The sequence below is a fragment of the Acinonyx jubatus genome, chromosome B4 (assembly GCF_027475565.1).
Source record: "Acinonyx jubatus isolate Ajub_Pintada_27869175 chromosome B4, VMU_Ajub_asm_v1.0, whole genome shotgun sequence".
Classification (NCBI taxonomy): Eukaryota; Metazoa; Chordata; class Mammalia; order Carnivora; family Felidae; genus Acinonyx; species Acinonyx jubatus.
The window spans coordinates 52,784,084-52,804,193 of record NC_069387.1 but is presented as its reverse complement, the minus strand read 5'-3'; the positions used below and the strand labels follow the sequence as shown (position 1 = coordinate 52,804,193).

The 20,110-nt window shown below is 34.2% G+C and overlaps 1 protein-coding gene across 12 annotated transcripts in view; it reads right to left on the bottom strand.

The window, feature by feature from the left end:
* Window positions 1–20,110, bottom strand: part of SLCO1C1 (solute carrier organic anion transporter family member 1C1) — an 84,497-nt gene that overhangs the window by 13,749 nt on the left and 50,638 nt on the right. For 8 of the 12 annotated variants that reach the window (XM_053225919.1, XM_053225926.1, XM_053225929.1 and 5 more), the window contains 5 exons: window positions 17,312–17,477; window positions 14,264–14,448; window positions 12,183–12,247; window positions 8,351–8,468; window positions 620–6,853 (listed from right to left, as the gene is read on the bottom strand). In XM_053225919.1, the coding sequence (XP_053081894.1) occupies window positions 6,631–6,853; window positions 8,351–8,468; window positions 12,183–12,247; window positions 14,264–14,448; window positions 17,312–17,477 (757 nt within the window). In that variant the 3' untranslated portion in view covers window positions 620–6,630. Of the gene's footprint in view, window positions 1–619; window positions 7,722–8,350; window positions 8,469–12,182; window positions 12,248–14,263; window positions 14,449–17,311; window positions 17,478–20,110 lie in introns of those variants that run through there. The other 4 variants (XM_053225925.1, XM_053225924.1, XM_053225927.1 and 1 more) reach the window with 4 other exon arrangements.

The window sequence follows — 20,110 nt, the reverse complement described above, 5'->3', positions numbered from 1 at the left end:
AGTATTTGTCTTTCTCTAGCTGACTTATTTCACTTAGCACAGTGCCCTCAAAGTCCATCCATGTTGTCACAAACGGCAGGATTTCTTTCTTTCTCATGGCTGAATTACATTCCATTGTATATATATACCACATCTTCTTTACCCATTTATCCACTGATGGACACTTGGGTTGTTTCCAAATCTTGTCTGTATGAATAATGCTGCAGTGAACATGGAAGTGCATATGTCTCTTCAATATCCTGTTTTCTTTTCCTTTGGATAGAAGTGTAATTGCTGGATCATATGGTAGTTCTATTTTTATATTTTTGGGGAAATTCCATACTGTTTTCTATCATGGCTGCACAAATTTATATTCTCACCAATAGTGCACAAGGACTTCCTTTTCTCCACATTTCTGTCAACCACCTATTATCTCTTGTCTTTTTGGTAATAGCCATTTAAACAAGTGTGAAGTGATATCTTATTGTGGTTTTGATTTTCATTTCCATGATGATTAGTGATACTGAACATTTTTTCATTTACTTGTTGGCTATCTGCATGTCTTCTCTGGAAAATGTCTACTTTGTTCTTCTGTCCATTTTTAAATTGGATTGTTTAATTTGTTGCTATTGAGTTGTAGGATTTCTTTATATAGTTTGACTATTAACCCTTTATCAGCTATGTGATTTACAAATACTTTCACTCATTTTGTAGGTTGCCTTTTCATTCTGTTGTGGGTTTCCTTTGCTGTGAAGAAGTTTTGTTTTTTTTTTTTTAATTTGATGTCATCCCACTTGTTTATTTTTGCTTTAGTTGCTTTTGCTTTTGGTGTCAAATCCAAAAAAATCGCTGCCAATATTAATGTCAAGGAGCTCACCTCCTATGATTTCTTCTAGGAGTTTTATGGCTTGTTCTTACATTCAAGTCTTTTAAATTTAACATTTTAAATGTTTAATCTTACACAAAGGGAGTCAATAGACAGCATTTATTATTTGATTATTTTGCATTTTTCAGAAGAGAAAAATAGTATTAACGTATATTTTTATAATTTTTAGACAACCAATTGCAAAATATTTTTCAAATTGCTAAAGAAGTGGCTATGATTTCCATACTGTTAGTAAAAACTAAAAGCAAAAATATAGCACATATACATATGGAAGAATAAAGGAAGATACCAGGAAAAGTAAAACCAAATGCAATACATAATATAAAAGAGGAAAACCAAACATCAGGTATGACAATTAAATATATTTGCTAATAGACAAAATTTTAGATAAGGTAAAATTTTAGAAAATTCAATTTTATACTGTTAATAAATTTCTAACCTTAAACAGAACACAGAAAATTGAAAAAAATAAAGGCAGGAACAGAGATACATCATGTAAACATAATCAATGAAGACAGAAGTAGCAATATTTTTATTAAAATAAAATTCAAAAAATTAACTGTAAATATTAATATAACATATTAATATATATTACACATATTTTTTTAGAAAATCAAATCTATACTTCATAAAGACATCATAGCTATAAAACACATTAAGTTCTACAAATAAAAATTTTTGAAAAAATGGAATTAATTCATAAAACTTTTTCAATTATATTGAAAGATTTTAATATATGATTACTCTCAAGCTTTAAAAAACAGGAAAGAAAATAATATCAAAAGATGGGAGGTGCATAATTAACTTGTTTGATATGGTACATATATATTTATTATTGTCCTTTATCATTAATAAACATCCTTTATTTTGAAAACCTGAACTTATTAATATTCATAAATTAACTTCTTTGGTTTAAACCTTTTATAAATTTCCAAAAGGATAAAATGAATAGGCTACATTCCCTAATTGTAAATGTGATTAATCTGAAAACTAAAAGGCAAATTTAAATTAAAATTTCCAAACAGAGAAATTTTAAATCATTCTCCTTTTAGAGCAAATAGGAATTTTAAATCAAATTGAAAATCAAGAATGTATTTGTAAACAATTACAAAAACATCATTGGTACTACATCAGGGCAAACCTTTTAATTATACACAAATTTTTACTGTAAGAGATATTGTTTACTATGGTAAATGATATAAGCTTACAAATCAAGAATTCAGGTAAAGATTTTTTTAAAGCATGCCTAAAGAAAGCAGAAGTAAAGTAAAAAACAAAAATTAATCAATTAGGTAGCAGAGAAACAGAATCCAAAAGCCATTTCTTTGAAAATTTCAAGAAAATAATTTCCTGTTAAGCAAAATTCAGAAAAAAGCCAAACTCGGTCATAAAATTAGGAATGAGAAAAGAGTGTAATAGCAAGTTGAGGCTTATGTGCTCTAATTTTATGAAATTAAAAAATCTGGGGGTGCCTGGGTGGCTCAGTCAGTTAAGCGACCGACTCTTGATTTCAGCTGGGTCATGATCTCACCCACTCCAGCCCTACATCCAACTCTGCACTGACAGCATGGAGCCTGCCTTGGATCCTCAGTCTCCCCCTCTCTCTGTTGCTTCCCTGCATCCTCTCTGTCTCAAAAATAAATAAGCAGTTAAGAAAAATTTAGAATTTCCTAGAAAACATACAATTTGTTGAATCAGGAAGCAGATTTCAAAAAAAAAAGCTACAATAACCAATCAAAAACTTTTAAAAATATTTTTAAGTATTTAAAAATATTTAAATTTAAAAATATTATTTCTTTAAAAAGCTAGAAGCACTCTTTCAAATGTAAAAGAAACAGATATTTCCTATGTTATAAAATCTGTTCCGGAACCTTAAAAACTAAATAGTTTACCAGTTAACTTTACAAAACTACATAAGCCTGATACCAGAAGCCGACATATAAGATAGAAAAAAAAAAAATTAAAAGGAGGAGGATAAAATTGTATTTTTAATACATTGCATTGAAGAAAACTAGTTAGGCCCAAGACTTGTTAACAAAAAGTTGATTTAATGCCAAATGAGTTTGAGTTACACATCCTCTTGAAGAGATCAGCAATGTACATCATCACATCTTAAAGGTTCTGCACTTGTGTGAGAATTATCATTAATGGCAAATTCTAAAATTTTTCAAACATATAACATTTTTTTACATCTTCATTATTAACACTTAAATACGTTAATGTACCTCTAATGCTTGATCATAGTTGGTCCTCAATAAATATGTTATTTTTTTTCTCTCTTTTTTCCTAATTGTGAGATTTTGTGTCTTCAACAGTAGATGGCATTGAGCTTAATCATAACCATTCAGGCTTTTCCTGATGGAATGGTTACAGAGCTGATTAAACATGTTGTCAAGTTAAAATAAAAATACAGGGAACAGAAAGGAGATAAAGAGAGTTTGGAGACATCGAGGGAAGGGAGGAAGCTCCAAGGTCTTCACTGCACAAAGTGGGGAAACATGATATGATTTATGTTTATTGAACAAGAAATGGAGGTATTGATGTGACATTCAAGGAACTCAGAATAGTGACCTCACTAGTACTAATTACAAGGAATGAGAGACATAACTCCTCATCTATCAGACAGTCAATAGACATTGCCCAAAGTTGGTAAGTCAAGAAAGTGGTACAAACATATTATTTAAAGATGTGGAAGTGACTATTTTGAAAAACCAACAACCCAAACTAATTAGAAGTAATTGCCTTTGAGGAACAAAAGTGAAGTTGGGGTGGAGGACTGTTACTTTTCATTTTAAATCCTTCTGTATTATTTGATTTTTTTTAAATGATGTGCCTGTTTTGGTATGTTAAAGCTTTTCTAATGTAAATGTGTAGATGTACAAATTTCATTTTTAGCAGAGTTAGTGGAAGATGACAATTTAGGATATAGATTAATACAGGCATAATGTGACTGTTCAAAACTACTAAAACTCAATTTCAATCTTGGCTCAACCAACTACTAGGACTTGATGATTTTAAATAAGTCACTAAAACTCACTAAACCTCAGTTTTTTCCTCTAAAAATATCAGTAATTATAACTACCACATAATGTTATTTTGATATTTGACATTGAGATAATGTGTCTAAAGCACACAGCACACATATGGAAAGTGCTTAATATTATTATACTTAATAGTTATAAAGTAACTTAATAGTTGTTTTTAAAATTATTCTCGATTATATGCTGTAGTCAATCTATTTTTTCAATCTCCCTTTATATGAGCATATAAATATGTAATATGTAAGTGGAGATTTCTTAAATGCTAATTGTCACAAAAATTCTTCTAGTTTTTAAGAATTTCAGAACATTTTTATTACCTGCTTTAGAGGCATCATGATGTATTGGAGGAACCCGGGATTAATTTGTCCCCCTCCACCTTGGGTAAGTCATTTAATCCAATTTAAGTCACTCCATTTATAAAATGGCATAGCTGGAGATTGACCTGTCTGAAAATTATAGAGAATCAGATGTTCATTTGAGGTGCTGGCCACTTCTAAAGGCTGGAGAATAAGAGAATAAAGTGACCCATTGAATACGGAGCAACTGTGAGATTCCCACATGTCAGTCAAGGCTTGACCTCCAAATGTCTGGCCCTAGGACTGAGGGAATTTATTTGACCTCTGAAATGAAGTTTGGTTTGTTAGAAAAAAAAATTAATCATGTGCTTTTTGAGGCATAAAAAGCCTGCTTATTTCTGTCAGATGAATTTACTCATCTAAAATCATCAGGGTTTCTCTTTGCAAATTCAATTCCCACTAAATCATACTAAATCATATGCCATATTTTTGAGTTTCATATACAGAATTCCACTTGTTGAATTAATGGCTATGCATAAAAATATGGTTCCTTTTCACTGACAGTACATTAACAAAAAAAGATCATTCAATCAACTTTCATGCCAATATTCATTTTTCAAGTTACTCAAGAGTAAATTGGATAAGATTCTGTTTACAGATTTACTTGCAAAAGAATTATTTTTCATGATATTGCTACAAATGTTTAAAAAAATAAAGAGGATGTGGGAGACAGGATGAAGAGCTTGAACTTTAATTATATCTCTACAGAGCAAATTCTTGACAAGTATACTCCCTCACCAACTTGGTAAATATTTATTGTGGGTAAGATTGATACTGAGATGACAAAAAAGAATTCCTGCTCTCACATTAGCACATCAGTAGCAGGTCTGATGTAGGCATGCTTGAAACAAAAAACGTCTATTTTCATTTTCAAAAATAGTAAAATATGAGAAAATCTTGCATCACTAATTCAAATAAAATGACAAAATGAATATACACTTAAAGGAAATTTTCTCTTCTCTCCATCCTAAACTTTCCATCTTTTTTTTTTCTATTCATACTTACAGGATTGGTATGTAATGGAAAAATGAAAAGACAGCAAACTATTTTGTTTGTACTATATTATCCTTCCATTGTTGAAGACTATTACCTTTTTGAGCTAGACCTTCTTGTTGGGACATAGGCTCCAAGAAACTCCTCAAAAAACTTATTTTGGGGAGTTTCCTGATTGCACATTCTGTTTGTTGTATAGGCTGCTAATAATTGCAGTACAATTTCGAGATTCCACTGGGGCGGTCTCTACCTTAATTCTGCTTTTCTTGTGAGGCCCAAGCCCCCCTCATGCAGCTGTGGTGGAGATAGAAAAATATAGTACATAATAGAGCTGACGATTAAAGATGGTGGACCACTGAGCCTACTATATCTTCTCAGAGGAGCACCAGGAAGCCCGCAAAGAGGAAAGGGCTGCCCTGACTTATTCAGTTGTCCAGAAACAGAGAGCTATCTGGCAGGCCGCAGCAGTGTCAGCAGCCTGCCCAGAAACTATTAGGCCCTGTGATGAGTGCCAGTTAGAGCACCCAAGAACCACACCATCACTCAACCCCTCAGTCTGCATTCCTGTTATAACACCTACGGCTACTGTACTTTCAGAAATTCAACTTTCAAATATGTTTTAGGATCACGTCACGTGCATACATGTGGAACAGCTTACATTCAAATTGGGACAGTATTATATTACCAATATTTTTAATCCACTAAATTTATAGAAGGACAATAAAGCATGTTAATATTAATTTTATTACTTTACCACCAAGGTCACTTTAAGCATCACACACAATGCACATATATGAATGGTAGAATAGGTAATAATCCAAAATTCTAATCCCCCAAGATTATTTGCCACTATACATTTCTGTATCAATTACTGTATTCCAAAAAAAAAAAAAAAGGAAGAGCTTAAAAATATCTTTCTCTACATGTTCTGACTCTATCCTAACATCTGCATTAAGGTCATATTTAAAGGAGGCCAAGATATAATTTAATTTTTTAACAGTATTCTCTCCCCCTTGACAAGTATCTCAGTTTAGAAATTACACACAGCCATTAGACTATTAGGACACTTGTTCTACTAGAAATACGGCTACTATATCAATGGGCACAAGGCAAAATTTAGCAGGACGAGTAAATAATATAAGTAATTTATATAAATAATATAATGAATTAAAAGGTTTAGATGAACTTTATTATCTACATTGTCTGTTAGATGTTTAATTATATTTGTTATCAGATACGTCATCTAATACCTAGGGTCAAAATCCAAGACATCTTTTGAAAGGAGAAAAAAAATTACACTTTAAAACCCTTTAGATTGAAATCTATTTGCAGAATTTCCAGAAATTAGAAAACATGGCTTCAAGTCGTAATCTTTCTAAAGCTGTGTTTCCTTGCCTGGCCAGTAGTTGGGTTGTAGCAAATGATCACCTGTAGTACAGTTTTCCTTCCTGATTGTTGTAGACACCATTGTTCCTTCTCTCTTGGTTCTGAAGCTTCTATGTTTTGAAACACAATTTTTCTTTAAAGTGAAAAGTACTGCAATACTTAGGAAAATAGACACTGTGCCCAGCATCACAGTTAGTCCCAGATATATGTGTCTAAAAGAAGAGAGATGCTCAATCACAATTATTGCAACTATCCAACTTTAAAGTGTGAAAGGAAGGCAATGTTAATCAATAAATATCATGTCAATAAAACTGATCTACCAATGAAACCATCATGAGGATGATTTTCCTTAAGAATGCAGATTCAGTGGCTATAAAAGAGCTTTCTGTGAACATTGGGCAGACTACTGAAGACAGTGTACTAATATAAAGCCATCTCTTAGTGATGCCATAATTTTAGTTACTACTAATTACATAATCAGTTCCATCCTCTCTGTAAATTATTCCCTTAAACCAGGTGACCATATGCCTATTTGTCCAGAACAGTCCTAGCTTATGCTGGTGTTATCCCAGTGTACTTTTTAATAGTGCCCCTTTCACTCTCAAAAGTGTCCAGGTTGAATAATAAATTATGTGGTTACCCTACCCTTGAAACTTGCCCAGATGCACTTCTACAAAAAAAAAAAAAAAGGAGCAATGTTAAGGGAGAATCAGAGCTCTTAGTAGAGCAGAATGAGGTTTGATTCACTTTCTTCAATAAGAAGACTTTTGTTCTTCATTCTATCATAAAACAGGACAGGTTAAATGATTTATTCTGGTCACCTTGTACACATACTCAGTCTCTGACTGAAATACATTGTCTTTACGTTAAAGTGAATGCAGCCTTAGCAAATGTGAGCAAAGCACGAATTCTACTCACAGATCAAGTCCCTTTCAAACCAAAATAAATTTCTCACATAACATCAAAGCCTATTAAATCAAACAAACTTATTTAAGATGGTTGGCTCAATTCACATCCAACTTCCAACTTACACAGTTCAGTACCAAGTTTATTTCTCCAGAAAATGCTCAGATTGTAAATCTTAAAAAAAAAAAAAATCCTTCCTGCTTTTAAGCCATTGAAGCATTGCTTTAAGCAATAAGGGGACTAAGTGTTGGATGAACTGAACTGAATGATACCATAGTGAAAAAGCCATGCCCCTCAGCTCTATACACTCATACACACAGAAAAAACCTTTTACTTTTATGCATCTCAAGTACTGGAATAATTGAACATCAGTTTGGCAATAAAAGCTAGACAGATTTAGAGCCAAATCCAACTCTTGCCCAGGGGGATTATATCTGACGTAAATGGGACAGTTTGGCTCAGTTTAAAAAAGAATAGAATTGAACCCAAAATGTGACCTAAATTTAAATGCTTCTGAGCTCCAGAGAATTACCCACTTGTGCGCATAAAGTTGCCAAATTCTATTGTATTCTGGAATCTTTTGTGAATTTAAAAAAAAATGATCACTCATTTAAAATGGGAGTCGAGATTAGGAATGGGGACAAATACAGGTCTAGCCAAGTGAATAATAAAATTATTCTATAAAATAGAACACACCTCTTAGTTACATTATCATTCCGCAGTGAAACTACATAAGGAATGTTTACTGCCAATTTCATTGTGCAAAGTAGCAGTGAGATGCAGGAATGAGGATGATACGGTACCTGAAAGCATTTGAATCATATAATCTGCAGGATCCTCTACTTCCACATCTTTTAAATCCCCATTTGAGGCATGAAGTGTCAATCAAAATTCCAAAATACACGGGAGCTGGGATTCCTGCTGTGTGGAAAACAAATAATTGCTTCTAAAAATATACACACATCTTTGTAATGAATGAGTCTCTGGAACCAATTACTTTCAAACTAAAAAAAATACTGCTTTGGAGGTAATAGGGTACCTATAGGAGACCGGGATATGCCACCTCATCATCTTCCTCTGGCATAAAGGTTATTTTGAGAAACAGAAGGCACAGGAGAAGCCCTGAAGATAGAACGCGTTTCCTTTTGTAAGGGAAATTTACATTTATAAGAGAAATCTCCATTTGTAAGAGGGTCCCCTCTCTGTACCAAGGAGAGAAGGATGATTCTTAATTCCAAGAGGCTTTTAGCAAAGGAGAAGGCCTACAGCTAAATCTCCATAACAGGGGCGCCTGGGTGGCTTGGTCGGTTAAGTGTCCGACTTTGGCTCAGGTCATGACCTCACGGTCCGTGAGTTCGAGCCCCGTGTCGGGCTCTGTGCTGACAGCTCAGAGCCCGGAGCCTGTTTCAGATTCTGTGTCTCCCTCTCTCTCTGCCCTTCCCTGTTCATGCTCTGTCTCTCTCTGTCTCAAAAATAAATAAATGTTAAAAAAAATTAAAATCAATCAATCAATCAATCAATCAATCTCCATAACAAACCTAACCCCTGTGTACCTTACTTTTCCTGGTCATCTTCCCATTACTTAAGAATGGGTTTTACTATTTTATGCTTTTATCACCCTTCTATTGGGCTGAAAATACTGATTCTAATTATATTAACATCTCATCTGTTTTATCTAAAAATATGTAATAGTTCAACATAACAATACCAATGTTAATATTAAAGATAAGACTGCAAAATGTAGTGAGGCTATGTGGATTTGGTAATGATCATGTCCTTTTAAGTCTAAATGTTTTTCTTTATGGTTATGCCCTCTTATATGATACACAGCTAGTTTCAGTTTGTTTGAAAAATGTCTTAGTTTCTTTCCATTGTTTTTTAATTATAGAAAACCTTTGCATAATTTCAAATTAAAACATAAAGAAGAGTTACATTTACAAACTCTACTTTCCATCCTGTCCTCTCTTTTTCCCTTTCTTCCCTTACAGTCACCACCACCACCATCATCATCATCATGTTTTTAGTTTATACTTCCTTTGTTTCTTTTTTTAAATATTAGCAAATACATTTGCATATGCATATAATATTTCCACTTTTCCATACTTCTTACACCAAATGCATCATACAACGAACATTGTTCAACATTTTACTTCATTTCACTTAAGAGTCTATCCTGGGTATCCTTTGGTATATAGACTATTATGTCCCTCCAAAATTCAGATGTTGAAGCCCTACCCTTAATATGACTGCACTTGGGGATAGAGTTATTAGGCAGATAATTAAGGTTAAATGAAGCCATAAGAGTAGGGACTTAATTCAGTAGGACTGGTGTTCTAATCAGAAGAGGAAAAGATACCAAAGCTCTCCCCCTCTCTCCATGTGTACACAGACTAAGATGCTTGTGAGGACACCGTGAGAAGGCAGCTGATTATAAACCAGGAAAAGAGGTCTCAGAGATCTCACCAAAGACCAGGCCTGTGGGCACCTTCATTTTGGACTTCCCAGCCTTCAGAACCGTGGGAAAATAAATTTCTGTTGTTTAAGTCCTTCGGTCTGTCGTATTCTGTCATGGCAGTTAGAACTGACTAATCTACTTGTTAACATTAGACAGAGATTTTTTTCCCCATTCTTCCTCACAGCTCCATAGGATTCCATTATATGGGTTCACTCACTATAGTTTATTTAAATATCTCATATTGATGGACAACTAGACTGCAGTTTTGCTATTACACATAATGCCACAATGAGACATTCATAACCTTTGACTTATTTCATAGTTTTGCTAGCATATTTTTGGCATCAATGCCTACAAGTGGGATTGCTAGGTCAAAAGATATATCTATATGTAATTTTGTTAGTTATTGCCACATAACCCTCCATTGAGTGTTGAGACCATTGAGAAATGGTACCATGTGCTCAAAAGTAATGTTTAAGTGTACCTATTTTCCCATACATTGCAAACAACATTTGGTAATTTGCAAATCTGATAAGCAAAAAATATTATATCAGTGCAATTTCAATTTGTGCTCTCCTTATTATGGGAGAGTTTGACATTTTTTTATATATGAGGCATTTACATTTTTTTCTATGAAATGGCTATTCATATCTTCTACCCATTTTTCAACTTGCGTGTTGGTCCTTTTGTTCTTAACACCTAGAGGCTCTCTTCATCACAGAGATTTTATAAATTTTTTGTTACATAAATTACAAAAAAAATTGTTCCCAGTTTATCATTTGCCTTTTGACTTTGCTTATGATATTTTTGTCATTTTCAAGTACAGTAAAAACTTGGATTGAGAGCAACTTGTCCTGCGAGTGTTCTGCAAGATGAACAAACATTTGTAATAAATTTTAACTTGATAAATGAGCAATGTCTTGCAATCTGAGTAGTATGTGATGCCAAACATCACATGATCACAACTGAGCCAATGGTTCTTGAAATTCGCTTTGATATACAAATGCTTTGGATTACAAGCATGTTTCTGGAACGAATTATGCTCTCAAACCAAGGTTTTACTGGATATATTTTTATGAAATCAATTTTATGAATCATTTCTTTTTTTATACTTTATTTTTATTTATTTATTTTTTAAGTAGACTCCATGCCCAACATGGCGTTTGAACTCATGACCCTGAGATCAAGAGCCACATGCTCTACTTAGCCAGCCAGTAGAAATCTTTTGCACAGTGTAGGTTACATTACATTTCCAAAGGGAGGTAGATATAGAAACCAATTCCAGCTAGGGACATACTTCAGGCTCAATAATCTGACATTTTTCAAGATAATCTTTGTTTTTAGGTCATAGAATTAAAGCCAGCCATGATGGCATCTTCATATTGCAGCCATACTGCATCTTCATATATACCCATTTCATATCAAGATCTATTTATTTTCAGATTTTTTAAAGATCTGAGTTTATTTTTCTCTCTAGTATTTCTTTTCTGTTAAATTACAGAGGAATATTTATGATTGTTTCACTTTCTTCTTTAGAATATAAACTTTGTACAGATAGAAAATTTATCTGACTCATTAACTCTATTTTCTATGGACTTAAATGCATATTGAAAAATCTTCTAGCTAGTAAAAAAACATTCCAATTACATTTAGAAAATTGTCAACTCAAAGCCATACTGTTTTGATTGCATGAATGAACTGATATTTCTAACAAATGATACATCCTAGCATTGAGAGTAGCTCAAAAGAATTCCTTCAATTTTAATAACTGAAAAAAAATATATTAAAGCTTCAGCCTTTCTTACTGATTCATATCTTCCTTTATTCTCAGAGGGCTTTTTTATAATAAGAATAAACTTTCTGACAATAGACCAATGCTGGAAGAGACAAGATTATTAAATGAAAAATGTCACTAATTTCACCAAATCCCTTTATTATACCATGGGCAGAGCATTGGCTCTCAAGAAATATTTACAGAACAAAGGATGGGAGAGAATAAAGGAAGGAAGGAAGGAAGGAAGGAAGGAAGGAAGGAAGGAAGGAAGGAAGGAAGGAAAAACGATATGCATCTAACCACCTATATTATGTAGTTATGCATGATAATTCTATAAAAATACATAGAAAGGTATTCAAAATACATTTATCATGGCTATCATAATTAAAACATAAATTATACTTACCAAGAACTCTTATTGCCAAGGTGTAGATTCCCAGGGCAAAAGACTTAAGTTGTGGCTTAATGCACCTAAAAACAACAAAAGCACTATAAAAAAAATATAGTGAAGAACAATTCTGGTCTCAGAATTCTGGGGCAATGCTTTCTAAATCATGCTCCCATTTGAAAACACAATTATTCAGGTTCTCCTTAAGCCCTTTTGTGAAGAACATATTTCTGGATGTCAGGTTCTATTTTTTATCTTTCCTAATCAATTTCCATAATATACTGTGGGAAATTAAAGATGTATATAATACTTTTGATTAAGTTAATTTTAGAATAATATAATATTCATCCTTTAATATTATGACTTAGTTTAAAAATCACCTAATCCATCTCATAAGATTGGTTTCCAATAAATTTGATGTTTTATGTTTAATAATTTTATCAATATTTGTAATATTTTTAGGTTATTTTGATTAATTGTATAATAGTAATATTTGCAAGGCTAATTTCATAATAAAAAATTTATCAATGACCATACTAGTTATGAAACTAGTATTTTAAAGTTTGAATTTATACACTTTTTTAACAGAGCTCTATGATAGGAGAATCAATAAAAAATATTCAAAAATAAATTATATTACAACAGATGAGAAGCCTGTAGGGAAGTTGAATGAAGATATAAGCACAAGGTGAAGAAATATGTAAGATATTTACTGTAAAAGATTTTTTGTATAATTTAAAGTTAGATGATATTAGTTATCTAATCTTTTTTCTAGATTCTCACTAATTACATTTAAAAGAGTGATCTACATTGAAATCATCATATTTTTGGGAGTGCATGGGTGACTCAGTTGGTTAAGTGTCTAACTTCTGATTTGGGCAGAGGTCATGATCTCATCGTTCATGAGATGGAGACCCTTACTGGGCTCTGTGCTGACAGCGTGAAGCCTGCTTGGGTTCTCTCCGTCTCTCTCTGACCCTCCCTCACTAGTGTTCTCTCTCAAAATAAGTATACTTTAAGATAAAATAAATAAAATAAAATCATTATATTTGTAAATGTAAATATTTATAATATACTAGAAATCAATGCTTAATTACTATTAAACTTATGATAAATTTTTAGATGTCCACTTAATGTGCAAAAGTGGTGCACAGTTTTAAAAATTATTTTAGTGGGGCGCCTGGGTGGCTCAGTCGGTTAAGCGGCCGACTTTGGCTCAGGTCATGATCTCGCGGTCCGTGAGTTTGAGCCCCACGTCGGGCTCTGTGCTGACAGCTCAGAGCCTGGAGCCTGTTTCGGATTCTGTGTCTCCCTCTCTCTGACCCTCCCCCGTTCATGCTCTGTCTCTCTCTGTCTCAAAAATAAATAAACGTTAAAAAAAAATTAAAAAAAATTATTTTAGTGTTTTATAAGCAAAAACCCTTGGGGTCATTAACATATATTCATGAATTAGAGAAAATTGATTAAAAAATCATGAACACCTCCTCCCCCCCACACACAGATAATTCCAGTCAGAACAAGAAAAATAACCTTACAGATTAAAATAATAAATGTGAAACACTGTGGTATTAAATGAATCTTTAAAGTATTTTAAAATTTTATCACCAATAATTCAGTGAAACCATGTTTAATCTAAAACAGGTTTAGTTTAGGGGCACCTGGTTGGCTTCGTTGGTAAAGCATGCAACTCTTGATCTCGGGGTTGTAAGTTCGAGCCCCACAATTGGGTAAAGAGATTACTTAAAAATAAAATCTTAAACACACACACACACAGACACACACACACACTTGGTCTACACTGGTTAATATTACTGCCACCATTAGAAATAGCATACTGTTTTTAAGTAGCTACAGTGATGTAGGCACTGACATCACTCTGATCTGAAAAATTGATCTGAAAAATTTTAACTAGAAAAACTTCAACCATATATTTACATAAAAGCCCAAAGTGGGAAAAGGATAAAACTAGAACAAGGATGTGGGACAAGTTCCCTAAAAGAGCTATAAGGAATCATAATTCCATAGATCAGAATTTGAAATCAATCCTCTAGATGATTATAGTATTATATTAAAATTGGGGCAGGGAAATTAGTGTTCACCTTAGAAGCAATATGTATCCAGGTATGCCACCTAGGGATAAAGTATAGGATGTGATGACTGAAATTACTAGGAAATACAGAAACATTTTGGGACATCCATTATCTTTTTGACACCTGCCCATCACGCCTGAGGAATTTCCTGACTTTGAAGCTGCAATTCCCACACAGGTGCAGTTATAAAACATCTGTAACACAACAGAAAAGAGTCCCAATTATTGAGTTAACATTTGAATAAAGTTGAAGATAAGTATTCATTTTAAAAGACCTCACAGTATAATATATATGTATTATATAAACAATAAGGTAAATATTCTTTTACTTCTTGGTGTTAGGGTATATCAAGCAAAGTAAAATCTATATAGATAACTTTTTTTTTTTTTTAATCCAAACAGAAGGTGCTTGGTCTTCAAACTAGTGACATCACAGAACAATCTCTCAGTAAGTCCTAGTAAATCCAATCATACCTTATCTCTTTCTCTGCCACTTCCAAGTCTAGGCCACCATTATTTCCTGTCTTGGTTATTGCAATGATCTCTTTACACTCAACTTACATCCACTCTTATCCAGCTATCATCTGTTACCCACATAGTAACCAAAGTGAGCCTTTAAAAATGGCAGTCACTATTCTCAGCTTTCCAATAGCTTCTTATCACACTTGTTGTATAAAATCCAAAATCATAGTGGCTTACACACTATCATGGATTCTGCTCTAACCTCACTCTTCAATGATCTTCCCCCTCTTCCTCTGTTTCAGCCACACAAATGGGCTTCCACTGTGTCCTTGCAAACCCTCAACCATGGCAAGTTTACCCACGTCTCATAGCCTTGCTGTTTTCTCTGCTGGGAAGCTCTGCCAGATAGCTATAAGGTTGGCACACATACCTCAGGTCTCTGCTCATTAGAGAGGGCTTCCATGACTACCCATTCAAAAGACTATCCCCATCTCTCCATCCTTTATTCTATCTTTTCTTTACAGTGCTTATCACTACCCATTAGAATATTATATAATCATTTATTTTTAAATCATATACCCCCACTAGAATGAAACCTCTGGCAGAAACTGTCTGCTTTCTCATCATGGTACATGTACACTGTACGTGAGGACCTAAAACGGGTCCTCAGGCACTCAATAAAACTTTGTTAAATAAATGGGCACAATTTGAAGACAGGACTTTATAATGGTTACCAGGGGGGAAAAACCTGAAAAAATAAACCTCAACTAAATCTTGGACATAAAGGCAACTTTTATAATCCCTATTAGTTTATTTTTGTAAATTTCATGTATAAATGTATATATATTATGAGTTGTCACTTTTATCACAAAAGAGTTTGTGATGGGGCGCCTGGGTGGCTCAGTCGGTTGAGGGTCCGACTTCAGCTCAGGTCATGATCTCATAGTCCGTGGGTTCGAGCCCCATGATGGGCTCTGTGCTGACAGCTCAGAGCCTGGAGCCTGCTTCGGATTCTGTGTCTCCCTCCCTCTCTGCCCCTCCCCTGATCATTCTCTCTCTCTCTCTCCCTCTCTCTCTCTCAAAAAATAAATAAACATTAAAAATTAAAAAACAAAAAACAAAAGAGTTTGTGAATTTTTAGATAAACAATGAAATAAAGTTGGCTTTTCCTTTTCAAGGAAGAGTAGCAACATTGAATTTTTTTTTTTTTTTAATGCCAGGTAAAAGGCTTCTGAACTTTGACTCTGCTTCATACAAGATATGCGAGTTTAGGCATCTCAGTGCCTCAGTTCTCACATATGGAAAAAAAAAATAAAGTAATACCCAATTACTTGAAGACCATGATATTTAAATCCATTTTTTTAAGCACCTTTCTTAGTTTCTGGCATGAATGCCTTCAATAAGTGGAAGTTCTAGTCAAGGAAAACTTCCAAGCAGTTTGGACAAAAAAGTAGTAGCTGAAAGACAAGAAGGAGGAGGAGGATGGGAAAGAGAGAAAGAGAAGAAAGAAAGAATGAAAGAAAGGAAGAAAAGGGAGAAAGGGGGAGGGAGAGAGAGAGAAAGAGAGAGAGAGAGAGAGAGGAAGGGAAGGAGGGAGAAAGGAGAGAGGGAAGGGAAGAGGAAGTAAAAAAACACTCAGATTTCAGATGGATAAGTAGTCCTATTTACTATTGCTAGAGGCCAATCCTTCATGTTCTGAATAAAATGTCAAAATAACAATAATCAGAGAAAATCAACATGTTACTCTGTGTCTACAGATGTCTTTGCCTAAGCATTCTTATCTAGTTGATAAGCATATGCAAATAGACATGTGGGTTAATTTTCAGCCCTCCAGGACTGTCAAATACAGGCAGATTTCATCAGCACAAGTAGACAGCAGTCTGACCCCTAGCCATATATACAGAGAGTACATGTTTGTACTAAGGAAGAGTCTATGTTTGGGGCAGAAACATAAAGGTGTGATTGGAGAAACAGTCTTAATGCTTTAAGTACTTAATATCCTTCACAACTGATTTCTTATATTTATTTCCAACCTCAACTCCCTCATCCGTCTTATAGAACCCCTTCATTCGAGCCCCCTACTCTCTTCATTATTACACACATCAGCTTGATTTCTCAGGCAGAGTGTTTGGAATCATCAATCTCTTCAATTTGTGATCCCTGGATTTAGACCTCTTGGACTAGACTTTCTAACACTGACCTCTATTTGTCCTCTCCCTAAAACCTCCAAGGACCACTGGTTTTGAGGTCAGGAAACATGGATCCCAATGCAGACCTTATCATATGATCTGATGACCAAGACTTTCTCATTTGAGGCTAAGATTCCTCATAAGCAAAATGAGAGAACTAGCGTACATCATTGCAAGGCTCTTCCAACATGTTTCACGATTCTAATTCTTATCCTAATTCTTTCAACAACTCTAGTCCACTAGCAATGGTGATGTTTCCTGTCTCCATACAAAAGAACAAGGGTAGAGTAAGAGCCAGGTCTGCTATAAGTGCAGTCTGCTTCTGGGTTTGCCCCTGAGCCCCTGCAGAGCTGTGTGGTTATGTATTGTCGCAGGCATCACAAGCACACACATTAGGGCTTTCTTACCATAGTTTGTCCATTCCTGGTGGAGGTCTGACAGCCAGCGAGACATGCCGATGCATATGTGATTCCATTGTCGCCACACACAGGTTCCCATTTTGTCTCTGAACATTTGCATCTTGAGTTGCAATCTGAAAAGAGAGCTCGTTCATGATAAGAGACAGGTTTGGTTCTGAAAAGAAATGTAACAGTATAAAATATTACCTCTTAAGCAGGCAGCACCCTAATATTTTCAAAAATCAATGTTCTTGAATGATATAAATGGCACTGCCAACAGAGTTTGCCTTTTGGAAACACAACTGTCATTGGAAATGCCAGCTTCTGATGATTAGATGTGAATCTACTTTTAAGCAGCTTTCTCTTGAAAGTTATCTTTAGAAGTTTACAACTTCACATAATATCCAGTTCCGGGTTTATGGTTTTTACTAAAATTGACAGTGTCTAGGACCTTCTCATATATTCCTATGCAAAGATGTAGGAAGATGGCTAACAAGGCAGAAAAGAAATAAACTTCTAGAGTGATTTATGACATTACTGAAATGCACTGCAAGTAGTGTATGCATGTACATGCGTGCATGTGTGTAAATTTCCTTCAGAATTGTTGTCTAAGCATCAGTAGAATGGACATTGCTGATAGTGTGGTGAAAGAAAAAAAAAAACAATCAAGCAGTCAACATTATTTCAACAGACCTTGGTTTGGAGAGCTACATATCCTATTTGTCTGTCTAATAAATGTATTGCCAGTTCATCTAACTTTTCTCTCTCTCTTTTTCTCTTTCATAATCTCCCACACTACGTAGCTCATCCATATCTTAAGGCATTCTTTCTAACTCTCTTGCACATGCTTTTTCAATGACTTACCCATTCATTTGTTCATGTGTTCAAAAATTTTGTGGAAGCCTTCTAAGTGCTAGCTTGGGGAAGAGAGAAGAGAGTTACAAATATGAATGAGAATATATGCCCTTAAGGAGGTGGCTTTTTGTTTTAATCGCTCCCTTTACATAATTTTGATTGTCTTCTCTCTTTTCTCTCCCTCTCTGTCATTCTGTCTTACCTTCCCCTTTTAACTCTCCCAATATTCCTTCTCTTTCACATCTATTTCTTCCTCTCACCTGAATTACCTAACCCTTCTACTCTTATTCTCCTTGCTCTTTTCATATTCCTTTATTCTTCTGAGGGGGTACTTATGCAATGGTATTTCTCTTCTACCTGTACCTTATTTTTCATCCCTTGGCACTCCATCATTCTTTGCTTTTTCTCTCTTGTTTTGAATCTATTTATTTGCTTATTCTCCTCTCATTTTTTCCCTGAAGTATTTGAGAGACTTAAAACCAAAAAAACAACAACAAAAACCCCACATACACTATCATGTATACTGAGTGGGGGCAGGAACTGTTTGTTTCTATTAATTCCTGTATCTCCAGCACTAAGAACAATTTGGGATATATTCTGTTAAGAAACCAGATTTCTGGTAAGTCGAAGTAAAATGCTATTCTATTTTGGAGGGGAAAAATCAGTCATTTTGGCCCCTCCTTCTAAGAGGTATTTCATATAATGATTGCAATTATAATTTCGTAACTGATGGAATATTCCATCTGGTAGAACTCCTATGCATGTGGTTACCTCAAACATAAAAACGAAAGCCTCTGAGATGTCTTTGGACAGAATAAAAGGGTATAAACAGGCTTCCTGAGAAATCTTGTAGGAATATTTCAACCATTCTCTTCCATAAGGCGCTAATCGTTAAATTAATTGAGACTGTTGGTAGTATCTAACAGTATAAATAAATGCCTTGAAAGCTTAGAATCAGGCCACTATGGATATTGTAGGACTAAGGTCTCAGAAGTCTGGTGCTGAAAGAGTTTTGGGGGAGATCTAGGTCAACTTTTCATTTGGTAGATCAGGAAAGTCAGGTCCAAAGTGGGCAAATTATTGGCTCGATTTCACAATGTTTATTAGTGACAAACTTCAAAATGAGAACTCTTCCAAGCCTCTGGATTCCAAATTCTGGTATAACATCAAACTTACTCTCAATATTACAGAAGAAAAGTTTCTTCCATTACCACATCTAAAGCTGTCTACAAGGTTCCTGTTGAGTGTCCAGAATCAAAACAGCCTTGTGGAACAAAGCAACTGAGGATAATCCCTGGGGAGCATGTTTTATCTTATAAGGCCAATCATGTTATCTACTAAACGTAAGTTACATTTATCATCTCGGACAATCTTGTAGTGGAAATTAGTTGCATATTTTACAAAGGATGTGCTTACAGTGTTGTTATTTAAAATTTTAAGATAAGTTTAATCAAATAAGTCAGAATGCTTATACTAGAATGAGATTTTTCTTTCAAAATAGTCATGCTGGATGGAAGAGCTTTTTCATGGTATGCTGCCATTGCTTTTGGCAGCTTCCAATAGCAAAGCTACTTGTAAGGTTAAATCTTTGCCATTACTGAGAATATTCTGAAATATATGGAAAGCAATTGCAAAAGAGGAGTTTTAGAATGTTTTAACAATGATAGCATTATTGCAATGTAGTTATTGTCTTTCAAGGTGACTGCTTTCAAGGGCTAGTACTCATGCAATGAATATATTATCTTTTCTTTGTTTAAAAATATTTAATCATTTATTTTGTGGGTATACTTTTAATTTGAACTTCAAAAGTTAGTGACTGTTTATGTGTTTGCTTCTGGCTTCAAGACAGCATGATGCGGTAGACAGAATATTATATGTTGACGAGATAATTGACCTTTCTAAACACATTTTCCTTTAAGCGAGGATAACAAAACTTACCTCATAAAGATGCTC